General features: G+C 34.4%; 1 protein-coding gene across 1 annotated transcript in view; it reads right to left on the minus strand.

The window, feature by feature from the left end:
- Positions 1–1,733: 1,733 nt before the first annotated feature.
- Positions 1,734–15,879, minus strand: part of LOC144971054 (integrator complex subunit 11-like) — a 24,599-nt gene continuing 10,453 nt past the window's right edge. The window contains exons 8-17 of the mRNA XM_078911387.1: positions 15,087–15,206; positions 12,427–12,522; positions 10,766–10,888; positions 9,509–9,598; positions 9,134–9,296; positions 8,621–8,734; positions 7,125–7,189; positions 5,859–6,001; positions 3,636–3,759; positions 1,734–2,460 (exon numbers count right to left, since the gene is read on the minus strand). Of these exons, the coding sequence (XP_078767513.1) occupies positions 2,413–2,460; positions 3,636–3,759; positions 5,859–6,001; positions 7,125–7,189; positions 8,621–8,734; positions 9,134–9,296; positions 9,509–9,598; positions 10,766–10,888; positions 12,427–12,522; positions 15,087–15,206 (1,086 nt within the window). The 3' untranslated portion in view covers positions 1,734–2,412. The remainder of the gene's footprint in view (positions 2,461–3,635; positions 3,760–5,858; positions 6,002–7,124; positions 7,190–8,620; positions 8,735–9,133; positions 9,297–9,508; positions 9,599–10,765; positions 10,889–12,426; positions 12,523–15,086; positions 15,207–15,879) is intronic.

Consider the following 15,879-nt stretch of genomic DNA (forward strand, 5'->3'; position numbering starts at 1 on the left):
GACTGTTTCCCTCCCAGTCAAGAAACTCCGGCAAGGATCAGGACAAAACTAAGTAATCTCATTCCAAGACAATGACAGGAAACAATTGGAAAACAGGTATGGGGGGATAGAAGACACAGCATGTACCTCCCTGCCCACTATGGGAGCCGTTGGAGTGTAACAAGACACAATCGAGCAGAATATGTATCAGCAACCCAAAGAATGATCAGCAACAACAACTGTATAGATATAGACACCCACAAAGAATTGAGCCTTGCAGAAAAAAAAGACAAAGTGAAAAGCGAGTGCAAAAGATCCTCCAGGCATTTTCAGCATTTATCAATCCCTTTGAAGTTGAAGATGGTCTGGTCAGTCTAGCTTCAGGAATGAAAGTGCAAGAGGATGTTGCTGATGACCTGCTAGCCGTGGAAAAAACAGGAAAAAGATTGTTTGAAAGTTTTGTTGAAAACAGACTGAAGGAAAAGACTGTAGAATTTCACAAGCCATTAGAAAGGAACAAGACCAAGACATTTGCATCATTGAGGAAAGTGGTAACAGTGAAAAAAAAGACATGAACGTGGTCAAAATCAAGGCACAGAGAAATTTATTTGGCCAGCTTCTTGTTTTGTCCCAAGAGCACAGTGTTGATCTTCAAAAAGTTCTTGTAAGGATATTGTTTTTATGTACTTACTGCATCTTGAATCAAGAATCCCTTTTGAGTATCAATTATTCTTCATGATATAACAATGGGATTTCGTTCAAAAGTCTTCGGTAATGATGCTTCACTTGGGTTGTGAACAAATTAGTCTTTTTTCATGATATATCTATTGTTTTTACCACATCTTCAACTTACTTTTAAATGTGACAACTGGACATCAATACCATGTTTAAAAAGAATGAAAATTATGATGAATTTGGCATCCCACAAAGTGGAGAAAAATTTAAGGGTTGCGTACACTTTTAGTTTTTCCTGTTACGTAGAAATATGAAGGTTGTTGTTGAGGCTTGGGCCATAGCTTTCTTCAGTGCTACATTTTTAATGAACATGCTGTTTTTGGCCATATTTAAAATAATTTTTGTGTATCTCATGTAGTTCCATATCTGAAGCAGACGTAGGAGGTCATCTTCCGCCAAGCTGATCTATCTCTTGCCAGTTCTATTAAAGCAGCGCCACCTTTCTCAGCTTCATCTGTCCAAGTTCTTATCCCTTTCAAATACGTTATTCTTTGTCTTCCTCTTATTCTTTTTCCATTCATCTTTCCAGTCAAGGCGAGTATTTCCAAACCAGGGTGGCGGATAATGTGTCCTAAAAATTCCATTTGGCGTTTGATGATTTTTGTTATCAGTGATCTTTTTCTGTTTGCCATTTCTAAAATTTCTTCATTTCCTTTCCTTTCCATCCATGACACCCTCATCATTCTTCTGTAAAACCACATTTCCACTGCCTCCAGTCTTTTAACCATGGTCTTGTTTATGGTCCAGCTCTCACAACCATATAGCAGCCCAGACAGTACATAGCAATCCAGGACTTTAATTTTTGTTTTCATGCTAATATTCCTGTTTTTCATAATTGTATGCAGCTGGTTGAATGCATTCTTCGCCATACCTATTCTTTTCTTTATTTCAAATTTTTGTGTAAAACACTGAAATAGCCCATAAGTTTAGATATGACACTTCATGAGATTACTGACAAATTGTTTCAACTTTCTGTGAATCTATATAATATTTACAAATTGAAAGCTTGTGCACATAGTTTGATAGTATATTCAATTTCCTTCAGTTTGATACCCAATTTGCATATATTTGAAGTAATATTGTAGTCTCCAGAGCCTTTGAAATAAATGTTGTCTCTTTTTTGCAAGGGGACACAACTCACTTTTTTCAAAGAGCCATAACTCTCTTAAATGACACTTATTTTTACGGTAACAGTGAAATTTGTATGGCCAATAAGCTCTATTATTTGAAAAACATAGTGGCATAAACTCCCAAAGGGGGGGGAGGGGGGGTCCCAGTGGCCTAAGCACTAAAAGGCAGACAATGCGACCGCCGAAGGGGGATCCGGGGCATGCTCCCCCGAAAAATTTTAAAAATTGACATGCAATTAGAACCATTTGGAGCCACTTTGGCATCAAAATTATGATTTTTGTTGAGCACTCCAATAAAAAAAAATTTTCTGAAATTTTCCAGATATTTCTCTTGGTTTTTGACAAGTGCGGATTTTTCACAGATCATTAAAAATGCGGAAATCCGCATAAAAGCGGAAAAGAGGAAGCACTTATATATTTCATGTTACCTTTATTCCTCACCTACAATACCTGAAAATTGACACCGTTACTTTTTCACTTTCAGCTCAATGACAAAGCAAGCTTCACAATTTTTCTTATATCACTTTCAAAATATAAAATAAAATTATACAGATGAATACGACGATCATTAAGTTGGTCTCAGAACTTTCTGGATATGGCTACCAATGTCTTCATCCTGTCAATTGAAAAGGATAAAAAAAAAAATCTGAGTAAGTGATGATATCTGATTTCAAACTAAAACATCTTTAATATATTTCTCCATCTCTCCATTATCTTTAATTTACAGCAACATGCACTTAGACCAATTACCAATGTGCAATGGAAAAACCAGAGATGTCATTATAAAATTTGTCACACAGGAATTTTAACCCTCTCCTTACCAACTGTAAGAAAATCGTCACATTTGTTACGATACAATGAACATTTTTATTAATCAGAAAAGTTCTATACATCACAATATTTGTTGAAAAATCTTTGTTTTGTAAAGCTTGTTATGCTGCACAAAAATTATGTATAAGTAGCTACTCGTGTCTCGTCAGTCAGAGTGTTAAAAAATCATGTTTTCCTGAAAAGGGTCAGTAAGGAGAGAGTTAAATGCTGGTCGAAGGCATTTCCTAACTAAATGAGGAATTTCTGCATACGAGTTACAATCTAATCAAAACAAAATTATTTACAAGCACAACCATAGCAATGAAAGTTGGATGTTTTTTCCACTCAGAAAAAAAAAAAAGAAAGCTGAATGAAAGGTAACTTATAAGGTAGGTAGCTCACAACATAAACCATTAAATTAAAGCTCAGAGGTCAACTTAAAATTTCGTTCACAGAATGTCAAGGCTGAAACACATAACGAATCTTGTCTATTTAGGACAAAACAATAATATCTAAATGCAATTTAAAATACAAACCCTTTATTTTTCAAATTAAGTAAAGCTCCAAAATCAAATAGTGTCAAATAAAAGGTAAAAATGTCAAAATTAAATAAATAGTAGTGTTGGCGGTAATGATGATGATGATGTGTGGTGATTGTTCTAGTGATGGTGGTGACAGTGATGAGAAGGTAGCGGTGGTTGCAGTGGTGGTTGTGGTGATGATGATGATGACAATGATGACGATGATGATGATGACGATGATTATAATTATAATGATGATGATTAGTATTTCTGAGTTTTAACACATGATAAAACAACTTGTGGTTGTAGACTAGATCAGACCAAACAGTGTTTAAAAATTGCTTAAATATCCTGTTTTTATATTTTTTTTCAATCCAAAACAACGGCACAAAAAACACTGGCCTCACTTTTATTTTATTGGTTTTAGATCAATCATCTTTTAGTTTGTCCAAACTCTTACCTGATGAGACCAGGACACTAAAACTTGCTTGCTTTCTTCATTACTGGAGAGCTCTACTAAGACAGACTCTCCAATAATGATAGATCCATCAGATGAATAATGTACGGGGCAATCTTGAAATTCTCTGAAAATATTGAATTGATTTGGAAAATAACAAAAAAACGTGTATCTTATGCATTATAAAAACATATATTTTTGCCAAAAATAAATTTGATATCTTATAAAGCAGACTGAATATCTAGTACTTCTACTACTAGTACTACTACTCTTACTACTACTACTGCTACTACTACTACTACTACTACTACTACTACTACTACTACTACACTAATACTACTACTACTACTACTACTACTACTAATACTACTACTACTACTACTACTACTACTACTACTACTACCATTACCACTACTACTACTACTACTACTACTACTATTACTACTACTACTACTGCCACTACTACTATTACTACTACTACTACTGCTACTACTACTACTACTACTACTACTACTACTACTACTACTACTACTACTACTACTACTACTACTACTACTACTACTACTACTACTACAACCACTACTACTACCACGACTACTACTATAAATACTACCACTACTACTAACAACAAGGCTGGTGGGGACCCAGCTCTGCAGTTCCCCAGTAAAACCAAGGCCGATGAAAACAGTTCCAATCCAATAGACAAAAAAAGCCAACTTACCAACAAAAGCCAATGATCAAGCATCAATGAGACACTTCAATGCCCTAATTCTGATCCTTTCGACTTTTAACTAAATAATTTTTCTTCATTCCATTCATTTCGACAGAAAAGTGAGTGGAGCAGGCACTTATGTTGATAACAAGAAAATTAAATTCACCCCAAATACCGGAGGGTACTCAATGTCTCAATCGTTTCTATGTTACATGTTTGTGTTGAGAATATTGGCTATTAAGCTTAATCGCTGGCCAACTATCTTTGCGGCATTTGTGTGTGTGTTGAACCCGTGACCTCAAGAAGTCGGGGAGGGAAGGCTCTAATAAGACTAGGCTTAGAAGCGACTTTTTTGGGGTCGTGGATAGCTCATACGGTAGAGTCACGATCTCCCCAGCCAGGCGGAGCTGTCGTACCAGTAAGGTCGTTGGTTCGAGCCCCCATCACCGCCGCTAAATTTTTATTCTCTGTTGTCTTCTGGCACTTTCCTACTCACTTCATTTCTTGTTTTTCATTTTGACAAAACATCGGATTGATGTGGATTGTCATAATTTTGCAGGGTTTAAAAAGTTACATGCATACGTTATTCTGCATTTCAATCGATTGCTGAGCATCAAAAAAAAAAAAAATTTTTTTTTAACTAGAGCATTTATATAGCGCATATCCACTAAACGCGCTCAAAGCACTTTACAAGAGTTCACTAGCCAACAGCAACACTTAACATGTAGTAAAAGACATGAGGCCTGTTAGGTGATATTACATTTTTTAAATTTCAAACAGAGAGACAACGCTGGAGAATGTGAGTAAAGAGTATTTTCCAAGGACAGTACTATGCACGACTCAGAGCTGGAATCGAACCCAGGACCCTAAAATCCGAAGGCGAGTGTCATTCCATAAGACCACATAGCCGCATGGATTTAAACTGAAGCAATGAGTGCAATAAAAAGTGATGTGAATGTAACTTACCTTTATTTATATTTGTTTTTAAGAGTTTTATGGCACTCGCAACACATTTAGGTTATAACAGCGCCAGTAAAAAGGAAGAAAATGGGATTGTAAAAAGTTCGAGTTCTAGAATTACAATAAAAGCACCCAAGAGAAAGTAAGACAAAGGGTAACTGGGAACAAATAGAGATCAGATGTAGATTCCAAAAGCATACCACCAATGTACTTAGTTTGAGATCACCTATAAGTCTCATCCGGACAAAAGCACAAGATCCAACAAAGAGGAATACATTCAAATGTTTACATTATACATTCAAAATAACAAACAAAATATTACACAACAGAGAGATGATTTACAAGGAAAACTACATCATCTCTCAAAACAATAACTATGCATTTGACTGTTTCCCTCCCAGCCAGGACTCTGACCAGGGCCAGTACAAAACCAAGTAATCTCATTCCAAGACAAAGACAGAAAGCATGCTGGAAAACAGATATAAGAAGGTAGAAGACACAGTAAGTGCCTCACTTCCCACTATGGGAGGTCAGAAACCCCACCCAGTACTTACCTTTGTAATAAGTGATAAATCCTTTTGGTAGTGCTAGACAAATCTCCCTCATCGCTGAGGGGAATGGTGCAGGTAAATCTAAGTTCACGTTCCTCTAAACCAAGTTCATTGAATGCATTAGATGGCTCTACCAATTGCATTTTCTGTGAAAAATAAGAAGAAATATATATATATATATATATATATATATATATATATATATATATATATATATATATAATACAAATTGTCACTCACATTTTTTGTGGCCGAGACGTTCGTTTCTGTGTCTCTTTACACATCCTCAGTCGGCGTAATCCTTAATAATCGTATATATAAAACTTTTCAAGTATAATTATGATCTTCTACAATATTGTTTCAAGCATTATATAATCAAGGGCGTCTGACTATAAATGTGTAAATGCGAGAGAGATGATTTTGAGAAAAATGAAAAAACAGTGCAGCTTATTCAATAAGACTCAACATGTGAGTTCAGATCATACTACTATTACCACCAAAAAATAGGATTGTAGTAATCCTCTCTTGTTCACAAGAGTAGTGGAGGGGTTGGATTTAAGCTATTAAAAAAAATCATTTTACCATACACAGTGCTTGCACCTTAAAGTTGGACGCCCTCGAATCAGTTGCAGAAGCAGCAGTGGCAGTAGAATTAATATAAGGAGTAGTAACAGTGGTAGTGGTATTAGTAGTATTAGTAGTGGTATTAGTAGTAGTAGTAGTAGTAGTAGTAGTAGTAGTAGTAGTAGTAGTAGTAGTAGTAGTAGTAGTAGTAGTAGTAGTAGAAGTAGTAGAAGTAGAGTAGTAGTTGTAGTACTAATAGTGGTGGTAGAAGTAATAGTAGTAGTTCAAGCCAGAATCGAATACAAAATTGCCCTTTTTTCTGTCAACGCAACGGTAGTAGTAATAGTAGTAGTAGTAGTAGTAGTAGTAGTAGTAGTAGTAGTAGTAGTAGTAGTAGTAGTAATAGTCCAATACCTACATTGGTGGTAGAAGTAATAGTAGTAGTTCAAGCCAGAATCGAATACAAAATTGCCCTTTTTTCTGTCAACGCAACGGTAGTAGTAATAGTAGTAGTAGTAATAATAGTAGTAGTAGTAGTAGTAGTAGTAGTAGTAGTAGTAGTAGTAGTAGTAGTAGTAATAGTCCAATACCTACATTGGCGGAACATAAACTGTTACCTACATTATAGATTACTTTTGAAAACCTCATTTTCAGCACCACTGATACTTCCAAGAGTAAGATTGTAATACCCTGGGCAAAACTTACATTTCCTTTCATAAGAAGAGCACCATGGAAAACTTTAAGTTGTTTGGGATCCGGATTGTCTGAATCTGGTAGACATGCATGGAAAAGTCAGTACATTGAATTCATTTTGAAAAGACATGTCTCTACAATTTTCAAGAACAACAAACTCTAACAATTTAAGAAGGGGGGGGGGGGGGGGGGGGGGGCTGTGGTATACTACAAAAATCAATATTATATATTTATTGCTTGTTTATATACATAAATGTTGTTGTTTGCTTAAAATTAGATGCTCTAATCCTTCCAAAAAAATTTTCATGTTTTTCCATCTGGTGGTGACATAGTTAAAAATTGTCCCATTATTAGGCTATATCGAGGTCTCTGAATTTAGAGGATAAATACAGATAAAAATGTCCTAACTCAAAAACTAAAACAGCTAATTTTAAAATCTCTTTGTAAGGTGATAAATTTACATCTATTAAACATTGTACCAAAATTACGGCAAATTCTGGCAATTACCTTTTGAGATCTACTTAAAATAGTGAGAAAAGTTAGTCAAAAAAGACATTTTGAGAAAAAAACAAAAATACATTTCACATGCCTGAAAAAAGAATAGATACATATTTTGTGCATTAACCTATATATTTTATGAAATTTTAAAACAGTGATGGATAGAAACGAAAATAATGGTAACGTTTTGTTTTGATTTAGAGGTTTCCAAAGATACCAAGGATTGCTATGTGTCAATACTGAAAAAATATGGTCGCTAAGGGGTCCAGTTGGGGCACTTTAAACATTTTATTCATATTTGACCTTACCCTTACCTTAATCAATGGTAATTTTAAGACTTTTAGACACCTTTATGAGTTTTGAAACCTAAGAAAATGGATCACCAAAAAAAACAAACGATTTTCATTTGTTTTTTATCTGAACCTCAACTGGAGCAGCAACTGGACCCGCAGATCCCCTTAAGTTATCAGACCAGAACTGTCACATGTGATTTTTGTTTAAAAAAAAAAAAAAACAGACTTTCAAGGAAAAACATGTGTAATCATCCCAAAAGTAAGATGTCATGATTCATCAGCAAATTTGATTAAAACAAAATCCAAAAGGTAAATAGTGATAGTGTTCAAATGCATATATATATATATTACTTGTAAGTCATATTATCACATATTGACGGGCAGCAAGGAACATTTTTATATTATTTTATACCTATAATGTGTACAACAAGGCATGTGGTAATTAACAGTAATAAAAAAATGATGAAATTGATAATAACAATATTAAAAATAACAACAACAACAATGGAACAAAGTTTACATTGCTGATGCAAAGAATGGTCAAGTGATATTATGCACAGCATAAGTAATTCTAATAATCTTTGAGATAGTTAAAAATCTGCTAAAAGACTCTTGTGGACGTATTTCCCAAAAGACCCATTTCAGATTTCATTGCATTTTCGTTGAAAAGTGATATTCATGTTCTGTGGTGTTGTGATATTTTTTTCTGGAACCTACCATCCACATTACACAGATGTCTTTTGAGTAGGTTGAGGGAAGCATCAATGGGAATGTTGTGTTTGACTTTGATGTAGCTTGTCTCTCCATTTTCTGGCATGAAGCAGTCAATGTCTAAAAACGTAGAAACAACAGTATTTGTATTTCTAGTTATGAAATTAAAATATCTCGAAATAATTTGATTATATTTAGATCTTCAGGCAGGGCATCCCTGATGTTTAAATCAGTGAAATCTCTGCTTTCAGAAATTTTTTTTAACAAACCTAAGAAGAAGACGAAGAAGAAGAAGAAGAAGAAGAAGAAGAAGAAGAAGAAGAAGAAGACGAAGAAAAAGAAGAGAAGAAGAAGAAGAAGTAGAAGAAGAAGAAGAAGAAGAAGAAGAAGAAGAAATAGAAGAAGCTGCAATTCGATTAAATATTCCTATTAAACTAGAAGAAATGGCAAAATTTAGAAAATCTTGAAGCAAAAAATGATTTTCCACAGTCAAAACTAATTTGTTTCTTTTCAACTTACTGAATTCTTTCTCGATCTTGCTTTTAAGAAAAGCCATTTTTTCAGCTTCTCCGTGGACAAGAAGGACATTGGACGGTTCACAATGAGAAATGAGTTGCATGATTCCCTTTGCATCTGCATGAGCACTGAAAGACATGTACTCTACAGACATCTTGACGTCTACCTGGAAATATAAAAGATATATAATGTCAACACTTTACTCATATTTTCATTGGTTAACAATGTCTTATTCACCTTTGCCTATTATTCAGCCCATATCTTCATTTGAGGATGAAGCAAAATATGTTTATGATATTTTAAAATGTATTCTTTTCGAACCAGAACATCAACTATATAAAAAAACATTTTTTGTGAATAAAAAGCTGATTATCTTACCACTTGCTTGTTTTCAAATTCAATCTTCCTAGCTCCATTCAAAATACGGTGACCAACAGTCCCTTGGACACAATAACCTGGCATAATAACCTGAGAAAATTTTGTAGACAGACAAAAAATAATTGATGATTGAATAAAAATTTGCTCTTATTACTTATGAAAACCTGGTTAAATTATGTATAGGAATTTTCTCAACATTATATTAATTAACACCATTCTTCAGTAATTCAAATAAAAAATAAAATATCCTGTTTGAGATGTATGTGATAGATATCACATGACTTCAAGATTTGTGCGGCTATGTGGTCTTGTGGTATGACACTCGCTTTTGGATCTGAAGGTCCTGGGTTCGAGACTCGCTCGGCGAATAGTTGAGTCCTTGGAGAAGGCTCTTTACTCACATTCTCTCACTGTACTCAGGTGTAAAAAGATTACCTGGCTGTTAACAGCATTGTCTCTGTCAGAAAAAAAAATAATTGTAATATTGCCTAAAAAGGCGTCATGCCCCGTCCTACATGTTAAATGTTTACTGTTGGCCGGGGATCCCTTGTAAAGCGCTTTGAGCATGTTTAGTGGATATAGCTCTATATAAAAGCTCAATTTAAAGCTCCATTTAAGACTTGAATCTTTTTTACATTAGTCTCGAGTTAGAGAATGGTCATTTTTGCAACCAAAAGGGAAGAAAAATTTGAAAAACAATGCTGTAACAAGTTATATTAACAAACTTTGTAAAAAATGCACTTCTACTTATTCTCATCACTGTAGCAATGACGACTCAGCTGTGAGGTGTCTCATTTTGTAACAAAATCCAACACAATGTTGGATCTAGTCAGTGGCAAAATGAGTGAGAAAACTGTTCCCAGCATTGCGTCCTGGCATAAGGCAGTTTACTCACATTGCTCCATTCAACTCAAGGGTGATGGAGTACCTGAGTGATGGGTATGGTTTGAGTGTTAGTATTTTTAAAAAGATGCACAGCAGGTGATTTGTTATGAAATCGAAATTCGGTTTCATATGGCCAGCTGGGGTAATAAATGAAACATTGCAAAGCATATTGGGCATGGTTAATCTGTCGAAATGCATCATTAATTTTCATATTCATCTATTTCTTATCTTCTGTGGATCAAAGATTGAGCATTTATTTTTTCCTGAAAATTGTAAACATCATCAAAATATGACGTGCTATTAAATCCTATGCTCAAAACCATCAATATCAATAATATTAAATCATTTGTAATAAATAATGGCTAACTTTACCATGTTGTTTTCATTTGGGGCCCATTTCTTGAAAATTTGAAGGGAGAGACCAGCATGAAGCATTCCAGGAGTAGCAAACACTACCATTGGACCAGGGTTATCAATGTATGCTCTATCAAATGCCTGAAAAAAAAGATTACAAATGACTAAAATATGACATGTTTGTACTTTATTCATTTGTATTTTGTTACCCGGAGGTATGGGGTTCACAACCCATCTGCCCAGCTGTGTGGCTTTGAACAAGTCATCTCACTCTAACAGAAATGGCAGACTTCAGTGTGGAGGAAAACTGGAGAGAAATGTGGTACAGGGAAACACCAAGAGGAGGAAACATCATAAAAGATCCAACTAAAAGAGTACCTGCATTCTACAATGCCAGGAAATACTGGGTTTCCTCAAATCGCCTCTTAACTGGACATGGCAGAACTGCATCAAATATGTGCAGATGGAAACTTGGGAACAGTGATACCTGCCGGAAATGTCAGGCAGCCCCAGAGACCAGCGATCACATCTTCCTCCACTGTCCAGTAACTAAACTTGAAGATGGCTATGAAACCGTCCTTAGGGCGGAGGAAGACTTTCGAAGCTGGGTTGACTAAATGAATTTGGAGGTGTAGCCATATGCTACTACTACTACTACTACTACAACTCTAATATGGGGTACTGATCTTACGGCAACACAGAGTGGTTCTTATTCCCCTTCCCCATTTGACTATTTCCTCTTAGGCAAGGACTCCTGCCGGGTTGGGACAAAACAAAATAATCCATCACCAAGACAAATACAGAGTGCAACCTGGGAAAGGAAATATAGGGGGATGGAAGACACAGAAACAGTGAGGCCACCCAAGTTGTTGACAGAAGTGAATGTATGTCGAGTACAACTAGATAATGAGTAGCAGACAGAAGTTTTGTGAAATCTAATAAACCACTTATAGTTTTTTCACATTGAATAAAGAGCACAAAACAGCTTACTTTGAGATTTTGCAGTGGTTTGATTAAAAACCCATTCTCTACTTCTACTTTCAATTTCTAACTATTGCCAGATGTTTATAACTATAAGCAAATCGACCAATTTGTTTCTTGTTGTTAAATTCAAATAAAAGATGGAGTTAAGTAATTAAACATTATTAGATAATATTTTTCAAAAATCTAATTTGTATTTTATCATTAAATTGTTATTCTTATATAATACATATTCATTGTAGGTCAAATATATTTGTAGATACGAACCTTTGAAATATCTATTTCCAAACTGACAAACCTGCCCTAAACAAAATAAATGGTGATTTTTTTTTAAATGGAAAAAAAGTACAGCTTGTAAAATTATATCCATCCTCAGTGCGTTGTTCAATATAGAAAAGGATGAAATTTTGTATATGATCTATGATTGAGAGAAAAAAAAAAGCTTATTTTTATATTTAATTAGATTATCCCTTATTATTATTATTATTATTATTATTATTATTATATATTGTTGTTGTTGTTGTTGTTGTTGTTACTGTTATTATTATTATTAGTATTATTATTATTATATATATATATGTATATTTTTTAAATTATTATTATTACCATTATCATTATTACTATTATTATTATTACTTTTACTATTATCATCATCATCATCATTATTGTTATTCAAATTATTAACTGTCGAGTTTTACCTTAATATTTTTGAAGTCAAACATGTTGTGTTGAACAAAGGTCTCTTTGATCTTTTGACTGGTCCAAGTAATGTACAACTTGTAGTAGTGATTTGCCTAGAAAATAAATTGTAAAATTATAATTAATACATAAATCTAACAATCAATTCAATGATCAATTAAATATTAATCATAGATACATAAATAATAATAAATAATAATGCTGAAAACTTATATAGTGCTATAACTCCGTGACACCAAACTCTAAGCGCTTAAATGACAAATTACTTTGGCTGAAACATACTCATTCACACACACACACACCTATACACCTACACACACAAGACACAACACTAACCAGACCTATCTTGCTTCTCATACTATCTACTAAAAACAAAACATATGTTTTAAGCGAACGTTTAATAATAGACAAAGATTCTTTTTCACGAATGCTCTGTGGTAAGGTGTTCCAAACAGAGGGTCTGAAATGAGAAAAGGATCTCATTCCAGCATTTTTCCGTATTCGAGGGACAACTAGTTTGGTGGAATCACTGGCCGAACGTAAGGGGCGGGGTTTTGAATATCTTTCAATTAGTTCCAAAAGGTAGGAAGGGGCAGTACTTTCAAGACAACGATACACTAAAACACAAGCTTTGGATTTAATCCTTTTCTCAACAGGCAGCCAATGCAGGTCATGAAGCAGAGGTCTGGCAGAATCGCACCTATGAAGACGTCTCAGATTATACTGTGAAACGCCAAACAACAGAGCATTACAATTATCCAATTTCGATAGTACAAGGGACACAACCAGGTGTTTGGTCACATCCTCAGATATGAACCGTCTAATGGAAGCAATATTTTTTAGTTGGAAAAAGAGAGAGATCTAACCAAATTATTAACTTGATGCTCCATCGACAGCCCAGAGTCTAAGAATGTGCCAAGGTTTTTCAATTTGTCAACAATTTGAATGGAGGCATCCCTAAATATATAAATATTTAAAGGCAAAGCTTAAAACTGACACTTTTGCCTGTTACCTTATCAAACAAATGACAACACTGTCGTTAAATTGCAGTACATTTGTTGATAATTTACAAAACTGTTACCTACCCAAATTGTTATGATTTCATTGTTTGCAAAACTGTTGCTGTTATGTAAATACTCTCATACTATCACAAAAATACTCCATTATAGAAAGTTAAAAACAAGACCATAGCAGTATTTGGTTATCAGACTAATATGTGAACATCACATAAAACTTATAACATTCTCCACCATTCAGAACAGTTTGATTTTGACTTCGATCTAGAACTTGTAATAGCAAATGAAATGGCTCGCTTAATTCAACAGAATAAAATTAAAATAAATAAAAAATGAGCTTTTATCCACTAAACATGATCAAAGCGCTTTACAAGGGGTCCCTGGCCAACAGCAACAGTTAACATGTAGGACGTGACATGACGCCTGTTAGGCGATATTCCAATTTTTTTCTGACAGAGACAACGCTGGAGTAAAGAGTCTATTCCAAGGACTCAACTATGCGCCGAGCGAGGCTTGAACCGAGGACCTTCCAATCCAAAAGCGAGTGTCATACCACAAGACCACATAGCCGCAGAATAAATAGGTGGCATTCGTGGCTCAGCAGTAACAGTCTCGTATTATGACAAAAATATAGTGACGTTCACTATGGTCAGCACCCGGATGAATGGCAATGATCGTAAGATTCTATCCCAGGTGTTTGTGCACTTAGGCAAAGCACTTAACTCACATTACCCCACTTGACTCAGTTGTTAATGAGTACATGTCAGCTGGTAGTGATATGTATATGTAAGAGTTCCAATGGTTCGTACTGAATGAAATGGAAATATGGGGAATAAATGAAGCATGACGAACCCCATTGAGCATTATGAATCTGTGGAAATACACATTTAAAAAGGAACCTGAGAATTTACGACGAACTAAGCTCAAAGTGCTTTACAAGGGGTTCCAAGCCAACAGCAACCATTAACATGTAGGACGAGACATAACGCCTATAAGGCAACAGTACCTTTTTTTTCCAAAACGACAATGCTATTATATAAAAAGACATCATTCATTTTGAAAAGCTGTGGGAAAATTTATTTTTCATGTCCCTTTGTACTTTTATGAAAAATAATCCAAAAGAATAGCAGAAATTAAATTTAAAAAGTGCTGCGAATTGAAAAACAAAGTTGCTACTTTTTCTACAATATTTTAACACTTTAAAATGCTGCTGCTGCTATAATATTGCAGTCAGCTTCTCAGATTTTGGAATATAGTTCTTAATTCAATACCACTCAGTAAGACAAAGTATTTTAGAAAGTTTACATTTTATGAAGTAAAAGCTTCTTTGACTTTGACAATTCCACATTGCACTCTACATTTTTTCTCACTTCTGTAAAAGAAATTAAATTGCCTTCGTAACCAAAATTACAATCATGAATGAAATTTTGTGATGACAATGAATTGTAAAATATGGAAGTTTTAAAAGCTATAGAGGAGACGATATGTGTAAGGTTTGATAGGTATCTATGATTCTCATTCTAGTGAAGTTGATGGTACTGATCATTCATTTGACAAATGGAAGAAGAGAGGGAAAGGGAATTTTAATGGATTTATTTGTGGAATTATCAATGGTACTGTCATTACTTTTATCGATAACTCACCTTCTCAGTCAATCCAAGGGAGAAATAGATGGGCACCTTCATGTTCATTCTTTCCCAAAAAGAGTCAAGGAGAATACAAAGTTCTTGAGCTCGACCCAGAGCAAAACAAGGAATCAAGACCTAAATGAACCAATAGAAAGAAAACATTATCTCAATTTTATTTAGTTGCAATCAATAAAATATTACTAAAACCACTGCAGAGTGGTGTTTATTGTAAATATTGTAAATTTCAGTTAAATCTGTACGCTTTAAAAAATATAGCTCATGTTAAGACAAGAGATGCCAACATAAAATTTGGTCCACATGAATTTTAGATGCTGCTTGGAGGTATTTCAATGCCAAAATAGAAATTTTTGCTTACAAAATCCTATCTGCGACTAACATCCTTTTTCTTAACAAAAGTAAAGGTACAAAACCGAATGGTATCATATAAAATATGAAAATGAACAGTAGATTGTTGGTTATAATGATGACATGGTGGTGGTTCTAGTAGTGGTGATAGTGATGATGATAAATGTAGTGGCCTTGATGATGATGATGATGACGTGGAGGTGGTCTCCAGTGACAACAAATGCGTTTTCTTATGTGTTCTATTTTGGTGGATATTTTTGTCAGATTTTACTCTTCTTATAAGTGTAATTTTGTTACAATGTCACTAAACATGTTTGTTGTTTGTTGAAATAAAGTAATTATTGATATGAGCTAAAATGGAATTTGGCTATATTTATTGGATGTGATCAATTTATGATACAAATAATACAAAAGCAAAACTATGTATAGATGAAAGAGAAAA

The sequence above is a fragment of the Berghia stephanieae genome, chromosome 4, assembly GCF_034508935.2.
Source record: "Berghia stephanieae isolate SIO BIC M18660-M18661 chromosome 4, UCSD_Bste_1.3, whole genome shotgun sequence".
Taxonomy (NCBI): Eukaryota; Metazoa; Mollusca; class Gastropoda; order Nudibranchia; family Aeolidiidae; genus Berghia; species Berghia stephanieae.